The sequence below is a fragment of the Neolamprologus brichardi genome, chromosome 23 (genome assembly GCF_056152115.1).
Source record: "Neolamprologus brichardi isolate AB-2024 chromosome 23, ASM5615211v1, whole genome shotgun sequence".
Lineage (NCBI taxonomy): Eukaryota > Metazoa > Chordata > Actinopteri > Cichliformes > Cichlidae > Neolamprologus > Neolamprologus brichardi.
In genome coordinates, this window is record NC_142125.1 from 6,199,201 (window position 1) to 6,222,637 (window position 23,437).

Consider the following 23,437-nt stretch of genomic DNA (forward strand, 5'->3'; position numbering starts at 1 on the left):
GTGGCAGGCAGGAGAGGACCCAAACGCAAACTCACGGGGACACGGGGAATAAACTCAGAAAGCACAGCTTTATTGCTGGAAGACAGATCACGAGTAATACAAAACTAAACTGGGAAAAACTAAATATGTTTCACCAGGAAACACAGGGAGAATCACACACAGCATGAGGGAGAACGCGACACAGAACTGAGGGAGACGCAGACATAAATACACAGAAGGTTAACGAGGGAAGTGGGAGCACACGGGGAACACAGCTGACACAGATAATCGTAACGAGACAGGGCAGGAGTGAACACAACATGACACATACTGACGAGAGACTGTCAAAGTAAAACAGGAAGTACACAGAGGTTCAGAGGAGGAGAGAGAGCACAGACATAACGGGCTGGGGAAAACATTAAATGAAACACAAGGAGGGGAAACGAGGGCTCACAGATACACAGAGGGGGTAATCAAATAAGGAACATCTTTAACAGAACATAGGAACCACGGCATAAGGAACAAAATACAAAAATACAAGAAAACTAAGAATGCTGGGCCAACATGGCCCAGGACCATGACACTTTTACTTTGCTTTTGATTTTTGCTTTTTGTCCCATACTATCCCACTATAATGGTTTCATGTGAGGCTTTTAATTGGTGCTTGAAAACCGCCTCCGATGTCACTACAAACAGCACAAAATATTTAAAAGCATTAGTGATTTTTCTTCTTGTCTGTATTTATAGGACACAACATTTTATCAGCATGTATTCTTGCTCTCTACATACATATATACAGCTACATTTAAACTATCCTGAGTTTGAATAAGTAACCCTTAGTGAGGCAAAAGCTCACTCCACCCTTCTCTAAAAACATGGGTTTATGGCCCTTTTTTATTCTGCTGTTCTCTCCAGTGTCAGCGAGAGCAGATATGATCATCAGCACAGAGCCCCGCCTGCACGTTGTTCAAGTTGTTTAGTTCGGGAGGGGCACCCAATTAGAATAAAGGGATGTTTTCCTTAAGACAGTGGAAGAAGTGAGGCGTTGCACTAAAGCCCAGTATGAGATAAACAGGAATTATTCTGAGCCGCGACTCAAACTCAAAGCTGGAAATAAGCATAATAAGTCTTCTTTAATCCTCCTAATTTGATCAATCCCTTTTATATACAGCGCATTTTAGCAAGCCCTTAAGTATTGCCCAATTTGTTTAATAGGAGTGTGCAGATTATTTAAATCTACTTAAATACCAGTTTAAACCAAAAGCTCAGGGACCATTACGTACAGTGGCTCTAGAATTATTTGCGGTGGATAAGATCCTAAAATCATTACATCAGCTCCGTTACATTAGTTGAGCTACAGTCTGTGTATCGCTTCAAAATGAAAAACATCAGACGTTGAAATTGCTGCCATTCAATGATTCTCTGTCACTTCCCACTCTTTAATATTTATGTGGTCTCCGTTCATAAAGAAGTGCAAGTACTGCTGACCGGATTATAATAGTCTGCTTCTCTCTTCTTCTTATCAGATGGCCTCATCCTCAGGCCAGCCTGGTCAAGGAAAGAAGATTGGACACAGAGGGGTGGACGCATCAGGGGAGACTACTTATAAGAAGGTGTACTATACAGTTTCTGTTTCTAAGAGTGACCTTTGATATGCTATTGAAGAATAGTGCTATGTCTCTAGGTGTTATAAAATTAGTTTTCCTGCCCTGTTTCTGTCAGTCAGTTTTATTATCAGAGGTTAATTTATCTAAGAAATATATGCATTTTCTGTTTGTCTGGTAATCCGAAATATGAAATGACATGACGCAGACTCAATGCCTTTGTACACTTTATAGATGATACCATTAGATTCTACTGAAACATTTCTAAAGAGCAATCTCAGACTGTCCTGTGAGGTTTAGAAGAAGCTGAAGAATTTAATTTTGCCTCCTCCACTCCATCTTTTGCAGACCACATCATCAGCCTTGAAAGGTGCCATCCAGCTGGGCATCGGTTACACAGTGGGTAACCTGAGCTCCAAGCCTGAAAGAGATGTGTTAATGCAGGACTTTTACGTGGTGGAGAGCATCTTTTTCCCCAGGTTTCCGTTACACCCAAACACCCACTAAAGCCCTCTAGTGCACTAATAAGTGGAATGTTTTAAATTTATTGACTGGATGTTGTTATCCTAAACTTTTAGTGAAGGGAGCAACCTTACTCCAGCCCATCATTTCCCGGATTTCCGCTTTAAAACGTACGCTCCTGTGGCCTTCCGCTACTTCAGAGAACTGTTTGGCATCAGGCCGGATGACTACCTGGTAAGAGTTCACTCGTCTTTGTCTCTAAATTTGAATACATTCATTGGATTAGATCCAGACTACGTTTAAGGTAATTGAAAACACTTGAGTGGTAGCAGACCAATCAATGTTGGTAGCAGACTTTCCTTTATTGGTTAAAGCTCTCTTTGATTTGAATCTACACACACCTTATCAATAAAAAATTTTTATATCCTTCCAATGTCCTGAAAGGACGATTTTTGACATTTCACCTTTTCTCTAATTTTAGATATAAATAAATTTCTTTTTAACGGCCGATAGTGGCCAAACTGATTTGACACAGAAAAAGGCATCACTGCAACTTGTTGGGGCGGAGATGTAAACAACAGAATTAGAAGAAAAAACTCTTGATAAAAAGTGGGATCTTAGTAGAGAGCTAAGTGAAAAGGAATGTGGACAATAAGCCATGAGACAGCATCTGAGAGGGCAGAGAGGAGAGGAGAAGAAGGCTGGAGAAAGAGAAGGCAAGTCTGGAGCTTGTCTCTCTTCCTCTGTCTGGGGAACCTGGAGGCTGCATGATTCAACGCTCTGCATATACATACACTGATTAGTCAGTGTTTTTGCATGCTCCATGTGCACTTGTCCTCAATGCATTGGTACTCGAACCACGTGGAAACACAGCATCGTGCTGGCTTTTCTTTCTCAGTCAGCAAGTCATCTGGAGACATTTCACCACTGACTGGCTGTACTCATTATTCAGATTTTAGGTCACACTGAAATTCAGTTTATCAGAGCAGCGTAAACTCAAAATTATAATATGAATCTAGAGTCCATATTCTCTTTTATTTCTTTTTTAAGCATTTCCTTAAGCACTTGGACATAACATAGGACAATCTAGTTCAGGGGTGTCGAACTCCAGGCCTCGAGGGCTGGTGTCCTGCAGGTTTTAGATATCACCCTGGGTCAACACACCTGAATCAAGTGATCAGTTCATTACCAGGCCTCTGGAGAACTTCAACACATATTGAGGAGGTAATTTAGCCATTTAAATCAGCTGTGTTGGCTCAAGGACACATCTAAAACCTGCAGGACACCGGCCCTCAGGCCTGGAGTTCGACACCTGTGATCTAGTTGATTGTCTTAACTGGTAGATGGTGTTAATTGAATGGCGCTCAGCAAATCCTGAATTCAAATTTATAGAAAATGCAGCAGCAGCAGAGGAAGTGGTATACAGTGGTCCCTCACTATGACACATTTTTTTTGTGCAATTTTGCATGCTTTTATTTATTTATTTATTTATTTATTTATTTTACTGTGCATTACGTTCTGCATCCTGATTGGCGGTAGACTATTGTCAATCAATCTTGTGCCGTGTCTCCTGTACAGTACAGAATGTGTTCAGCTTCTCAAATTTATATAAATCTTCGATTGCTAGCAGTGTGATTCCATAGTGCTGCACAAGAAGTTTGTAAGTTTTCTCCCCAATAAATACAACAATGTTGATTAAACATTTTGCACCATCAAAGGCGACCGCGGGTGCCTTTTGTTTCATTCTGTAATACTGGACTTATTTTTCTACAAAGGTTTGAACTTTGATGGTTTTTAAACAAGAGAGAAAAGTGTGAAAATGTTCGTGCCTGTCTGCGAAAAGTGTATAAAGTGTGTAGTGAGGGGTTTTACGGCCTTACAGCATCTATAATAATACTAAAAAATAAAGTTGGCTCCTTAGAGGATTTCACCTATCGCGGGGTATTTTTAGGACTTAATTCCCGCGATAAACGAGGGACCACTGTAAACCTCACTAACCTAAGGGGTCAACACTTTAATTTGGGACATAGTCAACAAAACTTTCAATGATTTTTAAAATCAGATATCACTGATATTTCTGTACTTGCACACTTACGCACTGACGACCACTGAAATTAATTTAGACAATGCTTCAAAAGTAAGGCCAAAGTAAGATTATATTGCATGATCGCTGGTTGTTGGTTAGACGTGCTTCAGGAAAGACTTAATGTTCCTGTTTAGTGTTCAATCTGCTGTGGATTTTTGGTTGTAAGTTTAAAAAAACCCTTTCTCTTCAACTGCAAGGATAAATTTATGGGCATAAAGTGCTATAATAATGATGATGATGATAATGATACATGCTATTTCTATATAGCATCTTTCTAAACCACAGTTACAAGGTACTAAAATAGCAGCATGGAAACATTTCAGAATACATAAAAAGAGAGAAAAAAAAACAGACAGAAATCATTAAGAAGACATAATAAAACATTATGAACAAGCCAGGTGCTGTTGTAAAAGCAGATAGTTGACGGATAAGAGTCAAAGTTGAAGCTGCGCGTGCATTAAAAGCTCAAGTTTTAATCTAGAACATAATTATTCTGTGACTTATGAACTGAAATGTAGTCTCACTATAAAAAATTACTGTATATGAGCCATTTCTGTTCACAGGTAGCTGATGTTGTTAGAGCTCATTAGTGGTGGATGTTAAAAAGTAATTTGTTACAGTAGAAAATTGCTGCCATTAAAAGGTAATTTGGAGGGTTAACGGCTTTTTGCATTACCAGAACACTTTGGTCGTATTTCCTCTGTCTCGTAACCAACAATAAGCTTGTTAGTGTTGCTATGAGTGACAGCTTCAGCCATTGCTGTTGTGGGGCTGTAGCACTGGCACCATCTAATCCAGCCTTTCTAACAAGTCACTCTGTTATGTGTTACCACCAACAAGTTATTCATAGACAAATCATTAGGGCCTGCCAGAAGAGATAATGTGTTGTTGACACATTTGTGGCGGCAGCTACTGATTTTTGTTATTTCCTGTGGACCTGCCAATTATGGGCCTTTCTGTTTTGTCAGTAAATAGTGATAAAGAGATGTTAGATTTTCTCACACCCAAAAAGACAAAGAAACGCTTAAATAGTCTCTGCAGCAGTTCTGTTCGCTGAAGGTTTGATGCTGTTTTATCACATCTCTAAAGAGACTTTCTCGTCTGATAAATTAGACATCTTAGTGTAGGGCTGTGCGATATGACCAAAATCTCATATCCCGATATTAAGACATCTATCGTCCTGATAACGATATAAATCACAAAAATGTAACATTTTCTGTAAATTCTGTGAATCTCGGGCAGCTCGACTTGCGGGAAGTGTTTCCAGCTGCGCGTCATGTAGCTGGAGTCGAGTGTTTTAACTGATGCATGAAACGATACATTTTTAGACATAAGTTGTAACAGCCGCCGTTTTCTTTGTGAGTATTTATTACACAGCTTGCTGCAGGGAAAAGCCTGTTCTAACGTTTGAGTCTAAGGTTTATTTTTTAGCACCTGACGGCTCTTTTTTACTTCTCATCCGTAAATAATCTGCTCTTTCACGTGATTCAGTTTATTTTGAAAAGTCTCAACAGGATCTTGAACTTTATTGTGAAAGGTTAATGTGGAAACTAAACCAGCGGACACGCGATGGTTTTGCCGTCGTTGTTGCTAATGACAATGCATAAAAACAGGGGCTTGTCCATCTGTGGTGTGGTTATATTAAAAATAAAACAAAGAGAGAACTTTGGAAATTAATATAGCCACTACAGTGACCATCAAAACGATGAAAAAATATTGCCGTAAACAGTTTATTTTATGACACCACAAAACAAACAATAGTGTAAAATGAAACGATAGACGTTTTTATATCGTTATCCGATATATATCTTTATATCAGACAGCCCTAGTGTGAAGATGAGCCTCCCAACTGTTTGCTTATTGCTATTCCTAGTCAGCTTCACAGTAATTAGCAGAAGTTAGATGGGGAGTGTTTGTATAAAAAAGGTTACAACGTTGGAATTTTAAAAACATGTTCTTTCAGCTTTGTGTTTGTTTCCATTGTAATTCTGTAAAATATATATTTATTCTATGTCCTTATATGTCCTATGGCCTTTTGTGTTTTATTAATATTCAAACTTGGGCTCTGTGTCTCAGCATGCTGATGTTTGTGTTTGATTTCCAGTGTTTATGTTTATTATCAGCACTGCAGGCAACTCCTAATTTATAGATTTGATCCCCAGAGAGTTCTAGTCAGCGTGGTATTCTTCATTAATGAGTTGTTAACAGGGAGGTATCAGAGGAGATGTATAATGAAGTGCCGTAATTATTTTTCTGTGCTTTTTTGTGTTCCACTGGTAGCGTTTGCGTGGATTGCAGTAATCTAAAAGAACCAGATGGGAAGGGTTAAGGGGGATCTATGCGGGGAGAGGTGAAAAGGATTCGGTCCACTCAGCCAATTCCACTTTTATGGCAGCAGCAGCGGCTGTGATACAGAGCTTATGGAAGCAATTAAAGTACTTAGGCGAACTCTTCTGAGTCATGGCTCAGTCAAATCTGAACACCGTTAACAATTTACTGACTCACTGTGACTCACACTGACTGAAGAAATGATCATGTTCCATGACTTTGTCGAATACACTGCAACTTTAAAAAAAACGTGTTTTCTGGAACTTGTCTACGAAGTTCCGTTCAGTTTCAGAGTAGTACGATTTGTGCGTCTTGCAGACAAGTACTACTAACAGCTAATTCAGTGTACTTTTACTTAGTACTATATCCTCTATGTAAACAATTGTAAGGTCAAATTAGGTCAATATTCTTTCTCATCTATTTAAAGTTTTATTTATAGTGGTTTTGTTTAACTTTTTCATAACATTGGTCATTTTTCTGTGTGTAACCCTGCAGTACTCCCTGTGCAACGAGCCTCTGATCGAGCTATCCAATCCTGGAGCGAGTGGCTCAGTCTTCTACCTTACAAAGGACGATGAGTTCATCATCAAGACTGTGATGCACAAGGAGGCTGAATTCTTACAGAAGCTGCTGCCTGGATACTACATGGTAAGCAGATTGTGTGCATGACAGCGTACCTAAAATAATAATAATAATAATAATTTTGCGCTCAAATGGGCGTGTCCCACCAAAGAAGTTCAAATGAACTGCCACAGCAGCTGTTCTTCCATGTTTTATTTATTTTCTCACTGGGATTTGGCAACTCTTTTCAGGTTTATGTTAAGTAACGCACACTAATTTCTTGTCGTCAAGACACACAGATTCATGAGCACTGGATAAAAGGCAGGGAACCCTCCATATTTTAATAGAGATGCTTTGCATGAGTCGTAGTTCAAAAAAATAACCCTTATTTATCTTATGCCAGGCTTTAGTGCAGCCTCTATCTGAAACAAGCTATTTAGCTCCCGTTTTTCTTTCTTTAAGGCCAGCCTGCATTTAAGGAAACTTTTATCTGATTGGCTACCCTTTTTTCACAGCTTCAACTGACCATATTAGGGATATCTGTTCTTAATGACATCATAAAAGGCCAAGAGTAGAACGATTTGTCTGTTAGCAGTCTGAAACCTGACATTTTGGCACACAGGGATTACTTCTACATGCACTGACCTCATCGTTTGAAATCTTGGAAATGTTGAAAAACTGTAATAAAGCATATATAGAAGAAAATAAGAAAATCGTGAATAAATAATAGGTGTTATTTCATTTAAATACGAACTTCAATCCCTACGTTTTTTTTTAAGCTCTCAGGTTTATGTAAGATCCTGGAAATTGTTCCTCCAAGCACAAACCTTCAAATAAAGCAGACTTAACAGCTTTTATCTTCTGTGACTGAAACCTCAGGCCATAGGATTTCATAAGAGACTGGCCGGTGTTTTTCAGTAGCCGGATGTACTGTACTTAAGCCTAACAGAGCATGACTTCCACCAACAGTAGCCCACTCCCACCCCCTCCAAAACTTCACAGCCTCTTTCTGAAAGAAGTCAACCAGCAACAGCTCCATGTATGTCCATGCTGCTAATCCAGCCTCGCAGGTTCATAGCCCTCGCCCTTGTGCTTATTAATGCACCGACAGCTGCGGGCAAAGTCCACAGCAGGAATTTGTTTAATCATTTAAGGAAGTTGAAGTCTCAGCGCATTTACCGTGACCTTTTCCATCGTTTTATTCGTGCTCTGAAACATTTTCACAGGTGTAATTGGTCTTAAGCGAGTGGTTTAATAAAAGCGGAGAGATTCGGGCTGTAGCCCGAGGCAAGAGAAAGGGGAGGGAGGTTTTAAAGACTCTCAGAAACACGACACAGGAAAAAAATGTATGTTTGGACATTGAGAAGTAGGCAAACACATAACAGACAGCGTACAAGCAGTCATTGGTGGAGCTCCACGTCTTCAACAGCTGACTGGCTCATGGTTGTGGGCTGAAGACTCTGGCTCTGGGCAGCATGCAGACCACAGTGATGTAACTGACTTCGTGCTGCCACTTCTCTCCCCTCTGTTTATTCACCCTTCTATTATATGGCTTATCCTTCGTGTTTTAATGTCTTGTCACTCTCCAAAGAGAGCCTCCTGCTGCTGTGGCTCTCTCAGCGTGATTTATTTTCCTCAATTTCCTCCTCTCGCTCTGTCTTTGTGTTTAAATCCTTCCTCTCGTTTTTCCTCTCCATCCCTCTCCTCTGCTCCCGTGCCTCACGTGTCCGTGTTGTTGGCTCGTCACCGCTCTGCCCTCGTAACGCTGACAGAAGGGTTGTGTGTGGCTGAGGGCTGAGGATGCTCTTTCTCTCTTTGCTGCTCTCTGTAGAAGCTTTTCTCATCTGAAGGTCATTCACCAAGTACCTAGTCTTTTCAGCCACATTTTTCTAGTCATCCTTCATCTCTCTGGAGTCTGTTCCTCTTTCTCTCTCCTCTTGCAGTCATTTTTACCCCTGATTGCTGTGTGTTACCACTATATGGAGCAGCACTCTGTTCCTCGCACTTCTCTCATCTTTCTAATGGGACTGAGCTGGCCCAGGTCCCAAGGTCAAAGCAGGTTTATAACTGAGGAACCAGCCAAACTAATTTGTTTGCATTGATTCTTGAAATATTTGGCATAACCTGTGATACAGAGGAAAGTACTTGCTAAAGAACTTTTCAAAACGTCCTTGTGTGCCTTCATCCTGTTATTGCATTTGGCTTAGCCAAAAATGATCTAAAGTGCTTTGTGTCTTTTCATTTCTGTTCAGTGATAATAGTTTGACTGTGACTTTGCACAAAAATGTTAAAAAACAGTCAGATATGAATTCAGCCCTTGTTGCCGGACTCCTCAGGCATCGCTGCTCTCCTTCCACAGCTGTTATTTTTAGATCGCTCTGTGTAAGTCCCCTTCTCATCACTTGCACGTAAGCATCTGCAGTGCCCGCTGGATCTCCTCCAGTGTATCAAAATAGTGATTCTTCAACTTGACTTACATTTCTGAGAAATGGAAGAATAGCAGGAAGCCAAATCTGGCAATCAGGTTGATTAGTAAACCAGAGCTTTGTCAGAGTGGCTTCGGCTCCAGACTTTTCAGTGTGTTATTTATTGGCATACATCGCAACTCAGGTTGTTTATGCTGAATATTCTCCCTCAGGTGCCTCAGCACATTACAAATTTCACAGTGAACAACCTTGTAAATATTGGAAAAAAAAGGAAAAAAGCAGCAAGAAACAACCTGGGTGTGCACACCGACGACCTTTACGCTGAAAACTCCTGTTTGGTCTTTAAGTCCTAGCCAGAGACCCAGCTCTCGCTATGACATATGTTCTTCGAGATGAGAGTCAAGTCAGTTTGATGCTATATATTCAGCTCAATTCAATTTTATTTATATAGTGAAAAATCACAGCAACAGTCACCTCAAGCCGGTTTATATTGTAAGGTAAAGACATTAAAATAATACAGAGAAAACCCCAGCAATCAGATGACCCACTATGAGCAAGTGCTTGACAAAGGTGGGAAGGAGAAACAACCTTGTAAAAGGAAGAAACCTATAGCAGAACTAGGATGAAATATTACATATTAGGGCTGTTCAATATAACGATATATATCGGATGACGATATAAAAACGTCTGTTTCATTTTACGCTATCGTTTGTTTCGTGGTGTCGCAAAATAAACTGTTTACGGCAATATTTTTTCATCGTTTTGATGGTCACTGTAGTGGCCATATAAATTTCTTAAAGTTCTGGCTTTCTCTTATATTTTATATAACCACACTATGGACGGACTAGTGCCTGTTTTTATGCGTTTTGGTTAGCAACAACGACGGTAACAGCGTCGCTTGTCCGCTTGTTTATGTTCCACATAAACCTTTCACAATAAAGCTCAAGATCCTGTTGAGACTTTTCAAAATAAATTGAATCACGTGAAAGAGCAGATTATTTACGGATGAGAATTAAAAAAGAGCCGCCAGGTGCTAAAAAATAAACCTTAGACTCAAACGTTAGAACAGGCTTTTCCCCGCAGCACGCCATGTAATAAATACTCACAAAGAAAACGGCGGCCGTTACAACTTATGTCTAAAAATGTATCGTTTCATGCATCAGTTAAAACACTCGACTCCAGCTACATGACGCGCAGCTGGAAACACTTCCCGCAAGTCGAGCTGCCCGAGATTCACAGAATTTACAGAAACTGTTAAATTTTTGTGATTTATATCGTTATCAGGACGATAGAATTCTTATATCGGGATATGAGATTTTGGTCATATTGCACAGCCCTATTACATATTTAAATTTTTATCTACTAACCCACAAAATTTCATGATTGCAGCTCATCTTATAACTGCTGTTGAGGCATGAATCCCAACCTGAATATTTATTTTTAGAGTCTTTTGTAGAACTGTAACCATTAATTATTTGCTTTATTTTTAATAAGTAAATCAAGTAAAACATGTAAACAAAATCACAACATAAGAAATTCACATCATCGCACCGAGAATGATCAAAAACCTGTCAGTCATACTTTCATTCTGACTGTGTGCACAGGTAGCTCTGGTGGAGCATCAAAGGGTTTTGTTCTTTCAGCAAATTTAAAAGCTTAAATTCCGCTTTGATACGACTCTTTCCCGAGTCGTGCTTTTTAAGTATGATTTTCTTCTCCTGTGGCTACAGAAATACAATCCCCAGTAACCACTTTGATATACATGACATGGCACTGCGAGAAAAACCTTCATTTCTGTTGGCTCCCTCTGTTATGTAATGGATCTTGTTGCGATCAGGTGGTGAATATGTAACCGTAGCCAAAGTGTGTGTACACTGAGAATCATGTGTTGTTTGTCAGTCAACTGTTTGCGTAACATGTATCAGCTATCCTATTCCTCGTGTATGTTTCGTTCTCTCACGTTCCCATGAGGAGAAAAATGCCTCTTTGTGTTCAGTGGCGTTCCTTTTTGTGCTGTTTTGAAGCTTTTATTTCATTTATATCATTAATCAAAAGCAACAATTTCTGTTCCAGTGTCAGAAACACTGCCTGAAGTCATACAACTTCTAAAAGATATATATATTTTTGTTACATGTGAGCTTACTGTACCTCACACATATTGTATTTCGGCTCAATCCCTCACAGCGTCTCCTTATGATGTTCATTTCTCATGTTCTCCCTCTTTTCTTCTCATCTCCAGAACTTGAATCAGAACCCTCGCACTTTGCTGCCCAAGTTTTTCGGCCTCTACTGTGTCCAGTCAGGTGGCAAGAACATCCGTGTGGTTGTTATGAATAATGTCCTCCCCCGCGTGGTGCGCATGCACCTCAAGTACGACCTGAAGGGATCCACCTACAAGAGGCGAGCGTCCAAGAAGGAGAGGGAGAAGGCCAGGCCCACCTTCAAAGACCTGGACTTCATGCAAGACTTGCAGGATGGCCTGATGATGGACCAGGACACTTGCAATGCCCTGACCAAGACCCTGCAGAGAGACTGCCTGGTGAGAAATATGAATATACAGCTAAATGCAAATACTAGTTTTAGCTTTTTTACTTATGTTTTCTGTTGAGACAGACAGCAGGGGAGGAGATGGTGAAGTTGGTTTGCTTGTTGTTATGCAGGATCCGTTAAATGGCTCATAAAGAGTAATGGTAGAGGAAGAAGCATATAAAAAGTGTTTAAAAGGAAGAGTGGGGAAGCCCATGATACTCATTGTGCCCTGATCGATAAAAGAGGATGGATGAGAGTAAAAAGGGGAGCTGGAACGGAAGAAAAACTTTTCTTGAGGTTATGATGTTTGGCATTCCCAGGACCCCTTTCTATAAATTAGAGCTGTGTTACGAGTACAAGGTTTAACGAGGTGTCTGGTCTGGTAGCTGACTGGCTTTTTCTTTTGTAAAGGGTCTGCTGTTTCCATTTACAGTACTCGGAAAGCAGTGTGTGTGCACTCACTGGCAGTCACATACATTGTTTATCAGTGTGGGCATGCCCATGCACCACTCTGTCTTGTGTATAGCATTAACATCTCCACGGTTATTGGTTTATATCCCTCTTGGGGACATGTTAAAATAATAAAAAATAAACGCTTTCAGTCAGGATTTAGAAGCTGCGTGTCTCATAGGTACTGCACGCTGACAACTATCTTTGCCTGTCCTGTGCTCAGGTGCTGGAAAGCTTTAAGATCATGGACTACAGCCTGCTGCTTGGGGTCCACAACATCGACCAAGCGGAGAGGGAGAGGCAGATGGAGGGCTCCCAGGGTGACAGCGATGAGAAAAGGCCCGTGGCCCAGCAGAAGGCTCTGTACTCCACAGCCATGGAGTCCATCCAGGGGGGAGCTGCCTGCGGAGGGTCTATTGACACAGACGACACGTGAGTTTGGCCAGAGAGGAGAAGAGCAGAGGCTTTTGGGAGTGCATGTCTCCGACTTTCCGCATTTATACGAGCTAACAACCTGAAGGATAAATAACAATGTTAGAACTTATTCATCTACCTTTATCTCTTACTCTCCCTCCTAAAGTTATTCTGCTTTCAGTCGTTACGCTTCTTCTCTTTCTTCAGCTCTTTGTTCCCTTTTAATGCTCACACTTTATGCGACACTTTAGTTCCTTCAAGTTAAATTTAAACCATTTCAGTGCTTCAATTTCAACTGCTTTCAGCCTGAAAAGATAATTGCATTTTTTGGTGCTGCCTCTTAGAGCTTAATATACACAACTTCAGAGAAATTCAAAAGAAATTGAAGAAAATGCAAAACTTCAGATCTTGCCCGTAAAGCAATCGGCGGTTTTGTCCGAATGTTGAGTTCAGTGTAGATTAAAGGTTCAGCAGAGACTAAAACCCTGCTGACTTGCTAAGATGCAGTTAGCCTTAACAAATCTGAGTATTCATTAAAGTACCCTAATACTCTATAGTCTTAGATTTAAGTAGAAAGAAACCAACATTTCCTGCCTTTATAGGCTTATTCTCATAAGCCAAGTTTCTGGTAGAAACATCATCTGACTCTGAAATCTCATTAAATCAGATTCTCTGTCACAAGTTTAAAAGGCACTGAAGGTGCAGGGTATGAGTGTATTCACATTGCAGAGAAGCACTTATGGGATTATTTAGTCAAAGGTGAATGCCTGGATGCCTGCAGTTACCTGAATGAGCTGTAGGAATAGCAGAAGACTGCAAAGATGAACCAGACCCGATGCTGTCATCCTCTCCACAGCTGGGGTTCACATTTCTGTTCAGTTAAACCCAACCAAGAGTCGTACGGCTTTAAATCTAGATACATTTATTTTGAATAAGTGTTGTAGTTTGATATTAAATGTTGTTTTATATCCTAAAGCTGACTAATGATGATAAGAAAGAGAAAAATAAATCAAATAAACTCTGTGGAGAAGCTGATGGCTGGAGATTAATGGCACCCAAACCTGCCACATTTCATTTTAGCTTTACTTCTCTTCTCCTTTCAGGATGGGCGGTATCCCCGCCGTTAGCGGAAGAGGAGAAAGGCTTCTTCTCTTCATCGGAATCATCGACATCTTGCAGTCTTACAGGTGATCATCTTAGAAATCAGCCAAACGTCTGCATGATGCTGACATGAATAATGTGTACATGCTGTACACTACTGCCACAGTGTTTTGTACTAAAACACCTTTAAGTTCATTAGGTTTATTCATGTTTGCCATGCCAACTTTGTTTTTGCAGGTTAATCAAGAAGTTGGAACACACGTGGAAGGCTTTGGTTCATGATGGGGTGAGTTTTTTAGCTTTTGGGTTTCTTTCCTGAGCTTCGACATCGTTAGAAGTTTTATTGGCACAAAATGTCAATTTTCTGTCAGCTTACCTGCCTGACTCATTATTTCTCCATCCACATGGCTAAACCTGTAAATCCACACCTATCCCAGACTTTCCATCCATCTTTCCTTTTATCCGGTTTTGCTTATTAAAGCTTTATTCAAAATAAGTCAGTTGCTATTTAATTTGAATACATAGAAAGAATTGATTTTTTTAAATCTCACGATGTACCACCCAAGTACATTTTGAACTCATTTAAAAAAAAATTTATTATATTTTTTGATGTACTATCAACAAATCCTTATAAGATAAGATAAGATAACTCTTTGTTGTCATTGCACAGTCATACATAGTACAGTAGTACAATGAAATTGGAAAACTGTCCTACGTTGGCACTACATATAACACAACACGACACGATATGACACATCACAACACAACACAGTATAATAACTTAGTAATAAAAAAGAAGAATAAGTGTATTTATTTATTTATTCATATTGATTTTATGCTGGTGTATATAATACCAGTATATCTCTGTATGTCAGTTAATGGGCCTCACAGTCTCTTCATCTTTGAATTCAGGTGTTTTCAGTCTGTTTGCAACAGGTGTATAAAATCAATCAATCAGCCATTTGTGACGCAATGAAGCGTTGTATTGTAATTTGAATGCCACCGCTTCAACACGTCAGTCAGTGAAGTTTCTTCCATCCTGAATATTCCACAGCATACTTTAAGTAGTATTATTGCAAACTTGAAGCATTTAGGAACCACCGCAAAGTAGTAACAGTGTTGCTATAAAGTTACAGGGCAGTGTCACAGAGTGAAGTTTTTTATTTTTCTTTTATTTATTTAACCTTTATTTAACCAGGAGGATCCTATTGAGATTAAAAACCTGTTTCAAGGGAGACCTGGCCAAGATAGGCAGCAGCAAGTCTCTCACAGTTCCTCAATTAAACACAGGCAGCAACAACACACGTGAAAAAATAAATGAAAAATTAAATAAAATAAAGATAGAATTAAATAAAATTCAGTTAAAGTGACAAACAATCTAATTGAAACTGTTGCATGTTATGGACTTGGCCTCAGGGACTCTTAGGCTACGTCCACACGTACCCGGGTATTTTTGAAAATGGAGATTTTCCGTTTTCATTTTAAAAACTAATCCCGTCCACACGTAAAGGCAGAAACGAAGGAAAACGCTGCTAGGAACATGCCAAAGCAACAGGTGGCGATATATTCCTAACCGTGCAGAAATGTTGGCCAATCAGAAGTCTAGAAGCCTCAGTGGGAAAAAGTAAACAAGGATGGGGCGTAGAAGCAGAACCGAGTCGTATGTGTGTGGATGTAGCCTAGTTTTGCTTTAAAAGCACTAAATGAAATCAAATTAATTCAGTTATTTTCCAGTTCTGCAGTTCATCCCAAGTCAAGGGTGCTAAATGGACAAAAGCTCTTTTGTGCATAGAAGTCTCAAACATTCTGCTGATTCGATAACATTGAGTCAATGCAGAGCTTCAAGCCTCCTCTGGCATTAACATCAGCACAAAAATTGTCCACAGGGAGCTTCATGGCATGGGTTTCCACAGCTGAGAAGCTCCTGTACTGTGTAGCTGACTTGTAGTTTTGTCCTTTGTCCTGTGCTCATGATAGATTATCCCACATATACTGCAGAGTCCACTTATGCAGGCCATCCGGGTATATCTTAGCCTTTAGCACACATCCCAAGAACGACACCATGGAGTTACATCTTCAGTCCACTCATATTTTAAAAGTTCAGTTGCTCCGTAATTTCAACATTAATCTGTTGTTTATTGTATGTAAAGTGTTATTTATTAATTTATTTATAAAACCATAGGTATATCTCCTCCACTACCACTACTTAAACAATGTAACTCTGAGGAAAACACTGTCCGTTGCTCATTCTGAAAAATACGTGGGCCTTAAAACTGTAATGCCGTAGAAACACTTTATTATTAGCGTTATTTCCATAAACAGAGCCATTAAGATCAGCAGCTGCCTACACACAGTATTTTATATTTTGTTCTGCCAAGTCTGATTTTACAGGGAATCTGATACAGTGCATCACTTGCTGACTTAAACTCAGAAAGATTTACAGCAGAAAATCAGTCCCATCAATCTCTCCGCCTCTTTTCTTTACTCCAAGCTCCCACTCCGAAACACCCTGACAAGCGAGACGTGTGGGAGAGCAAACAGCGTCCCGTTCGTCACCGTTGCTGACGACAATGGATCCTCAGCACGACCTCCGAGCCACACGCAACATTACATATTGAGCAACAGTGATGCTGAAACAAAAAAAGCTAATAACTGAGATTCTCTCTTCATTGCTTCCGCCGCCCCTACTGTCCTCTGTCTCAAACCAAACACCAAGTGTCATCTGTCAGTCCGCTGGTGTTGTCTTATCTCCGTCTGCTGAAACATAAATAATGAAGAGTTGGGTCTGTAGCCTCGTCTGACTGTGTTTCTGCGTGTCTGTAGCAGGTGTCGTTCACTCGTGTGGTTTGGCCCGGAGAGAAGAATTACTGAAATGGGTCACTGAAAAACTCACAGACAGTTTTAATCTACTGCGAGCACCAGTTTGATCATTTTATTCATGCACCATTTGTCTCATTAATCTCTCTGTCTCTCCCTCAGGACACTGTATCGGTCCACCGGCCAGGATTCTATGCCGACAGATTCTTGAAGTTCATGAGCACCACAGTTTTCAAGAAGAGCTCCTGTGAGTTTCATTTAAGAAGTTGCCATAGGTAGAGAGAAGGAGAGAGCCACACACTTTCAGTGTCGAGTCTTGATAGAAAAATCAGATACAGCAGCTGAAAGATTTTTTTAGTTCATATCATTTTAGGAAAATACATCTGTTGGATCTCTATTTGCTTTTATTTTCACTGCTTTTAAGCATTTTGTAAAGAGTACACAGCGGTATGTGTATGAGATTTTCAGCCTTGGTTAGCTAAGGTTAGATTTAAGCAGAGGGGGTTGTTAATCAGTTCTAGCTGCTTTGGTGCTAATAAAATTAAAAGCAGGCATACGGGAGGGGTAACAATGAGACGACCCCCAAAACGGGAATGGTTTTACAGGTGGACACCCCTGACATTTTATGCCCCCCTAGTCTTTTCTAACCGTTTCTGACTCTTGGGCCTGAGAGCCCTGAGCTCACTGCCTGGCAATGTGCAGCCTGATTGGCAGAATTGGCAGGTCCACCCCTGGTGTCCTGCGATTTTCACAGATGAGAGCAGGTTCACCCTGAGCACATGTGACAGATGTGAAAGGGTCTGCAGAAGCCGTGGAGAATGTTAAACTGCCTGTTCGGGACGGCCTGTTTGGTGGTGGGTCAGTGATGGTCTGGGGAGGCATGTCCATGGAGGGAGATCCGTGATCCATGAGATCCAAGGAGATCTCCGTGGACACCATCCGTCACCTCATTAGGACCGTACTCTAACACTGTCAGGCATGCATACAAGCACTTGAGGTCTATACAAACTAATGAGCACCATTCTGAGTTGCTGCATCATTTTTTTTCACTTTGATTTTTGCGATGTCTTTGAATTCATCATTCTGTGGCAACATAACCCAGTGCCTATCAGTATAGATATCCAACAAGAATCTACCCCACTGAAATATGTGTTTTCAGAGTGTTCCATGTTTTATAAGAGTTTACATTCATTTATATATGTTCAGAAATGGTGTATGTAGTCACGATGTTTGCTTGAAATCCCAATTTCCTGTTTCCGCTAAACCCAAACAAATTCCTAACCTAAAGTGATTTTCTCAGGAATTAAAAGGGAAAATAAAGAAACAATATAATGGTCACTAAAAACAAACACAGAACAAGTTCCCGAAAAGGTCTTTAAAAAGTAAAAATTCATTTCAGACTTCATATATACATATCTATATCTATATAGATATAGATATAGATCTATATCTATATAGATATAGATATAGATCTATATAGATCTATATCTATAGATATAGATCGATATAGATCTATATCTATATAGATATAGATCTATATAGATAGATAGATAGATAGATACAGAGAGAGAGATCATAAAAACTGTCACTTAGAGGCTGTGTATACTGTAAGCTAAATACCCCAAACTACACAACACACAGGTTCATCACTGTAAATAAAAGCCTTATTGTAAATTATTCCTCAGCTTTGAAGTCCTCTCCGTCAAAGAAGGGTCGTGTGTCCTTGACGGTGCCCAAGTGTGGTGGTCCTGGTGCAGCTTGGTCAGCCAGCCAGCTGCCCTCTGAGAGAGACGAGAATATCTACGACCTGAGAGGAGCTCGCAGCTTCCCAACGCTGGAGGACGAGGGTAAATACACTGCTTGCTGTGTGTTATGATAAAATTAACAAAGATGGGACACTGTATATAGTTTTACAACAGCATAGTCCAGCCATCCATCCTTTCTCTACCATGTATATGTGGCTGGGTTGCGGGGGCAGTAGCCTAACAGAGAAACCCAAACTTCACTCTCCCCGAAAAAACCCTTCGACTCATCCGGGGGAACACTGAGGTATTCCCAGGCTAGCTGACAGATATAATCTCTCCGGCGTGTCCTGTCTTTGCCCTGGGGCCTCCTCACAGTAGAACATACTCAGAACACCTCGCCCAGGAGGCATCCAAGGAGAAAAATGCCAAAAAAAAAAAAGATCACTGACATCTCTCCAAGATAAACTGTAATGACTGTGTCTGTCCACCAGGGAGACCAGATCTTCTTCCATGTACTCCTCCATCATTCGAGGAGGCCACTACAGCATCAATTGCCACTACGCTCTCCTCCACCACCTCTTTGTCCATTCCTGAGAGATCTCCCTCTGACACGGCCGAACACCCCCGCTACAGGTACTAACACACACACACACATCTTTTAAAACATTTATGTATTAGATGGTCACAGGGAATCCATCTGTTCACCGCCCTTTTAATTATACATGAGCTTATAAATATTAGAGTTCATATATGGGACAGTTAATGCTGTAATTAATGGCTTTGTTATGCTTTAGTCTGAAATATAACTGGTTTTATTTCTTTTAACTCTTATTTCTTAAACTTAAGCTTAAAGTTGTGTTGTCAGAATTCACCAGTGTGAGCCTTAAAGCACGTTGCTCTTACTGACTGTGTTTCCTCTGTCTTCAGGAGGCACACCCAGTCGCTTAGCCATGATGGGAGGTGAGTCTGAGTCCAGAGTCGCAAAATGTATTAGGCAGGATCAGCTCAGCTTGTTTCACAAACACTCACTTGTTGTATGTTTTCATAGCATTAAACACTCCTGGGTGCGGTGGGCGGGTGGCGGAGAAAATCTGATGTCAGTGTGTTTATGACTAGGCCCGTTTTTCCTCCTCGTGTGTGTGTTTCGGCGTTTCATTTCCTCTGCGTGTTTTTCTTTTTATACGAGGCTGCTTGTGTTTTCAGGACCCAGGAGGAGCTGCGTGTGCGTGAGGAGGATCAGCAGACCATCACAGTGGAGGTGGAGCTGAAGAGACACGACAGTGAGCCCACCATCTCTGTTCCTCAGCCCTCCCCTGAAATCAGGTACTCCAACAACACAAGGATAAACACTATGTAAACACAAGTCGTCCTCAAACTTAGACTTAAAATCTGATGTTGGAGAGACGAATGCACTTCTTGTCAGTCGATTTACAAGAACAAAACATCAGAAACAGACTTGTAACCTGTGTATTCACATAACACTGAGTTTAATTAAATATCCTAAACCTGTGCCAACATCGACTTTTACATCGTTGGTCAGCCAGCTGCAAAACATGTTTACGATTTTTCGATAGATACCAGGAACCTTTGGAGGAAGGAAATGTGCTTTATGTGACTCTGAACATGGCATGGTTGTTGGTGCTGGGATTTTCCCACACAAACATCTCTAAGGTTTGCAGAGAATGGTCCAAAAGAAGGGGCGCTTAGTACTAACTGAGCGTCGTTTATATACCAAACTCTACTTTTGCATTCTTGCTGACCGTGTCGATCTCTTTATGACCACAATGTGACCATCTCTGATGGCTGCTTCAAGCATCGTGTCACAAAAATCATCTCGATCACCTGTTGAGAGAAAACAAGCAAAAAAAGAACATCTACTGTACTCAAATAGTCTCCACAGTAAACATATTTTGATGTGGTGGAACGGGAGATTTGCATCATGAACGTGCATCTGCAGCTATGGTGATGGTATCATGTCAATAGGGTTAGAGAATCATAAGGAGTGTTTCTAGCACCTAGTTAAGGCCTTTAAGTGTATTTACAGGTTTTTAGTTTATCCATCACATACACACATTAATGGATGCACTGGGGTTCATTTAGAGTTCAGTGTCTTTCCCATGGACACATGCAAACTAGTGCAGCTTAGGGTTCATTATTTCATGGTTCCCATCTTTATTTTATCTGTTGGCCTCACCCAGAGTTAGGGGGCGGCGCGAACCAATGCTTTGGTCTAAAGTGTATTCTTTAAGCAAGCGTTTCTCAGTAGATGTAAATGGACTAAGTATTTGTATACTTTTAAAAAATATCCTCATTTAAAATAGATAAAAAAGATGTAATAAAGCTGCCATATTAGTCCCAAAAAATGCTTAATGATGAATATTTTCCACCATGCACAAAACAGACCATTATGAATAGAAGAAACAAAGTCTCAGCCTCTGTCCTTTTCACTGTAAACGACAGAAAGACGTGAAAGAAAGAGGCAGCTCTTATCATACATGTGACCCAAATACAGAAAGAGCTAGAACGAGTCTCCTCTATTACCGCGATACATCGACAGCATATGACTCAGTTTGACATCATACTATAAATAACCTGCTGTCTGTGTCTCAGCAGGACTTAGCCAGCTGTTAGGTAAACACACCTCACCTGTCTCGCACACACACAAACACACACAGTGTGTAGCATGGAACACAGAGAAACACTGAAAGCAGATTAACCCATTTGTTCATGAGGTCAGGGTTCTCTTGTTATGGGGAAATAAATGCTGCAGGTGAATTTAGGGGCATGCATCTATAGTAATTAGGTTATGAGAGAGTGCCCACATGCATAAATTTGTCCATAAGGAGTGTTTATCTCCTGATTTTTAAATGGGAACATGGGGCAGACACTAAATCAAAAAAACCCAAACATGGGGGAAACAATCAGAAAAAGTAGGGTAGTGGGTCGGGAAGCTTTCACGCCTGAGGCTACCGCCCATAAAGCTGCGATTATCCCACACTTTGTATATTTTAAAATGTTTCTGAATAACTAGATTGGATTGCATGTTAGTTTTAATTTCAAGGTGAAACAAAGAGAGTTAGAGCAACGCTTTATGCATCTCTGGATTTTGAAAACAAAAAGTAAAAAACGTTCATTTTTACAGACTTAAACAGACGTAATGTAAACACGCTGGAGTTTTCCTGGAGTCAGGTCAGTGGAGATTGGGGTGCGGTTGCCGAGGGAAGCCAACTGAATAATTGGGTTTGATGGTGAGAAGGCAGTGGCTAGACATAAGGCCAGGGGGTCTGGAAAGAGCTGGCGGGGAGGAAGGAAGGGGTGGCGAGAGCAGCCGAGACAGCGATAGGCAAATGGATTAACTGCCTCAACGCTCCTCTGAGCTGCTTCTAACACATCTGCAGCTTTGGAAATGGGTTGGATGGAGGTGAGAAGGCCGACATGAAGTGGAGAAATTGGATATTTAATTAGAAGATGAAAAGAAAAGATAAATATAAGGAGCAATTTGTGAAGAAGGCAGGCAGAAAAAACTGTAGTGAAAACATTTGTGTAAAAATAAATAAATAAATAAAAAGAAAGAGGTGGGGTGAAATGGGCTGAGACGAACTGAGTAAACGAGCATCTTTTTGCATGGCAACAATCATCCCGTCCCCCCTCGTTTGTTCAGCCATTCAGTTCTTCACTTGGAGATGCCAAGTCTCCTTTTTTTTGCTTGCTTGGCCTGCTGCCGGGCTTTTCCTCTGGTGGAGCTAAGCTCGAACACAGAAGCTGAGAAAGCAATGTGGATGTGCCTAAATCCTTCCTAATAGTCGATGATCTGGCCAGGAACAATAAAGGATTGTGGCAGCACACAGCCAGCTGGCAAATCTTTAAGCTTAAGCATCTAAACCACAAACACCCCCATCGCACATATACGCACAGCTGTTGAATTCTCTCTAATAGCTTGGTCCCGCTCTTCTGCCCTGCTGCTGGAAAGTGGCTTATGGCAAGTGACCCAATTAATGGCTCTTAACGGCTGTGGGTCTGTGGGTCTGTGTGGAGGTGGATGTGCAGGCAGGTTTGTTTCAGTTCTTGTTAAAATACATAAGGTGAGGTGAATTGAACAGGATGCAACATTTTTATAAATACCTGAAACTGTGTGCTGCACTTTGACCACATAGCTACGCTCTTCTTGAATCAAAGTAATCCAGTTGTGCTTGTCTGCATACATATAAAAGAACTATTAATAGCTAATTTAATGCTGCCAATTGGAGACTCTGCCTGCATTAATTTTCTAACAATACAACATTCGTTTTTCCACAGTGACGTTCAGGAAGTAGCCGGCGCAGACGCTCCAGACGGTGCCGCAGCAGAACCTTCAGGCTCTTCGTCAGCACCTGAGGCTGCCTCCTCCGCATCCTCGTCTGCCCTAGCTGCTTCCTCCTCCCCGGGGCCACCCGAAGAGGCCGCATACAGCCCAAAGGAGGCGGCGGCGGTGGAAGCAGACAGGGCCAGCCAGGTGTCCGGTTCAGGGTGCACCAGTCAGGCTTCGGTTGACGACGACGATGACGTGCCAATCACAGATATCTACTTTGTAAGTACAAACATACCCTCGGACATGTGCAGCAAACACAAAGCAGCAGCTTTCATCACTTCTCTAATCTTTTAGTTTGGCTTTGTTTTTTTTAGCCATCACATCATCACGTATATCCAGTCAGGGTCGGTGTATCTTAACTGAATAGACTGAGTTGTTTGACGCTGTCCTACAGATGCGCTAACACGTAGACCACAGGAAAGGAGTGGAGGATCAGGCTGGTACGGGAAAAAGAGTGTGCGCAGCTCTTGTTTGCAGTGTGTGTGGTGCTTTCAGCTAATCGAAATGTTTTGGGAAACATTTTGCTTTCTTGCTAGATTCAAGTTATAAGACTGATATCTGTTATCCTGTTTTTAATGCTCAGCTTA

General features: G+C 40.9%; 1 protein-coding gene across 3 annotated transcripts in view; it reads left to right on the forward strand.

The window, feature by feature from the left end:
* pip5k1ca (phosphatidylinositol-4-phosphate 5-kinase, type I, gamma a) overlaps window positions 1-23,437 on the forward strand; it is a 54,356-nt gene that overhangs the window by 21,376 nt on the left and 9,543 nt on the right. For all 3 annotated transcript variants that reach the window (XM_087835964.1, XM_087835965.1, XM_087835963.1), the window contains exons 3-16: window positions 1,506-1,592; window positions 1,932-2,062; window positions 2,162-2,279; window positions 6,955-7,107; window positions 11,686-11,985; window positions 12,649-12,857; window positions 13,943-14,026; window positions 14,178-14,226; window positions 16,920-17,004; window positions 18,443-18,604; window positions 18,994-19,135; window positions 19,430-19,462; window positions 19,706-19,825; window positions 22,799-23,069. In XM_087835964.1, the coding sequence (XP_087692090.1) occupies window positions 1,506-1,592; window positions 1,932-2,062; window positions 2,162-2,279; window positions 6,955-7,107; window positions 11,686-11,985; window positions 12,649-12,857; window positions 13,943-14,026; window positions 14,178-14,226; window positions 16,920-17,004; window positions 18,443-18,604; window positions 18,994-19,135; window positions 19,430-19,462; window positions 19,706-19,825; window positions 22,799-23,069 (1,944 nt within the window). The remainder of the gene's footprint in view (window positions 1-1,505; window positions 1,593-1,931; window positions 2,063-2,161; window positions 2,280-6,954; window positions 7,108-11,685; window positions 11,986-12,648; window positions 12,858-13,942; window positions 14,027-14,177; window positions 14,227-16,919; window positions 17,005-18,442; window positions 18,605-18,993; window positions 19,136-19,429; window positions 19,463-19,705; window positions 19,826-22,798; window positions 23,070-23,437) is intronic.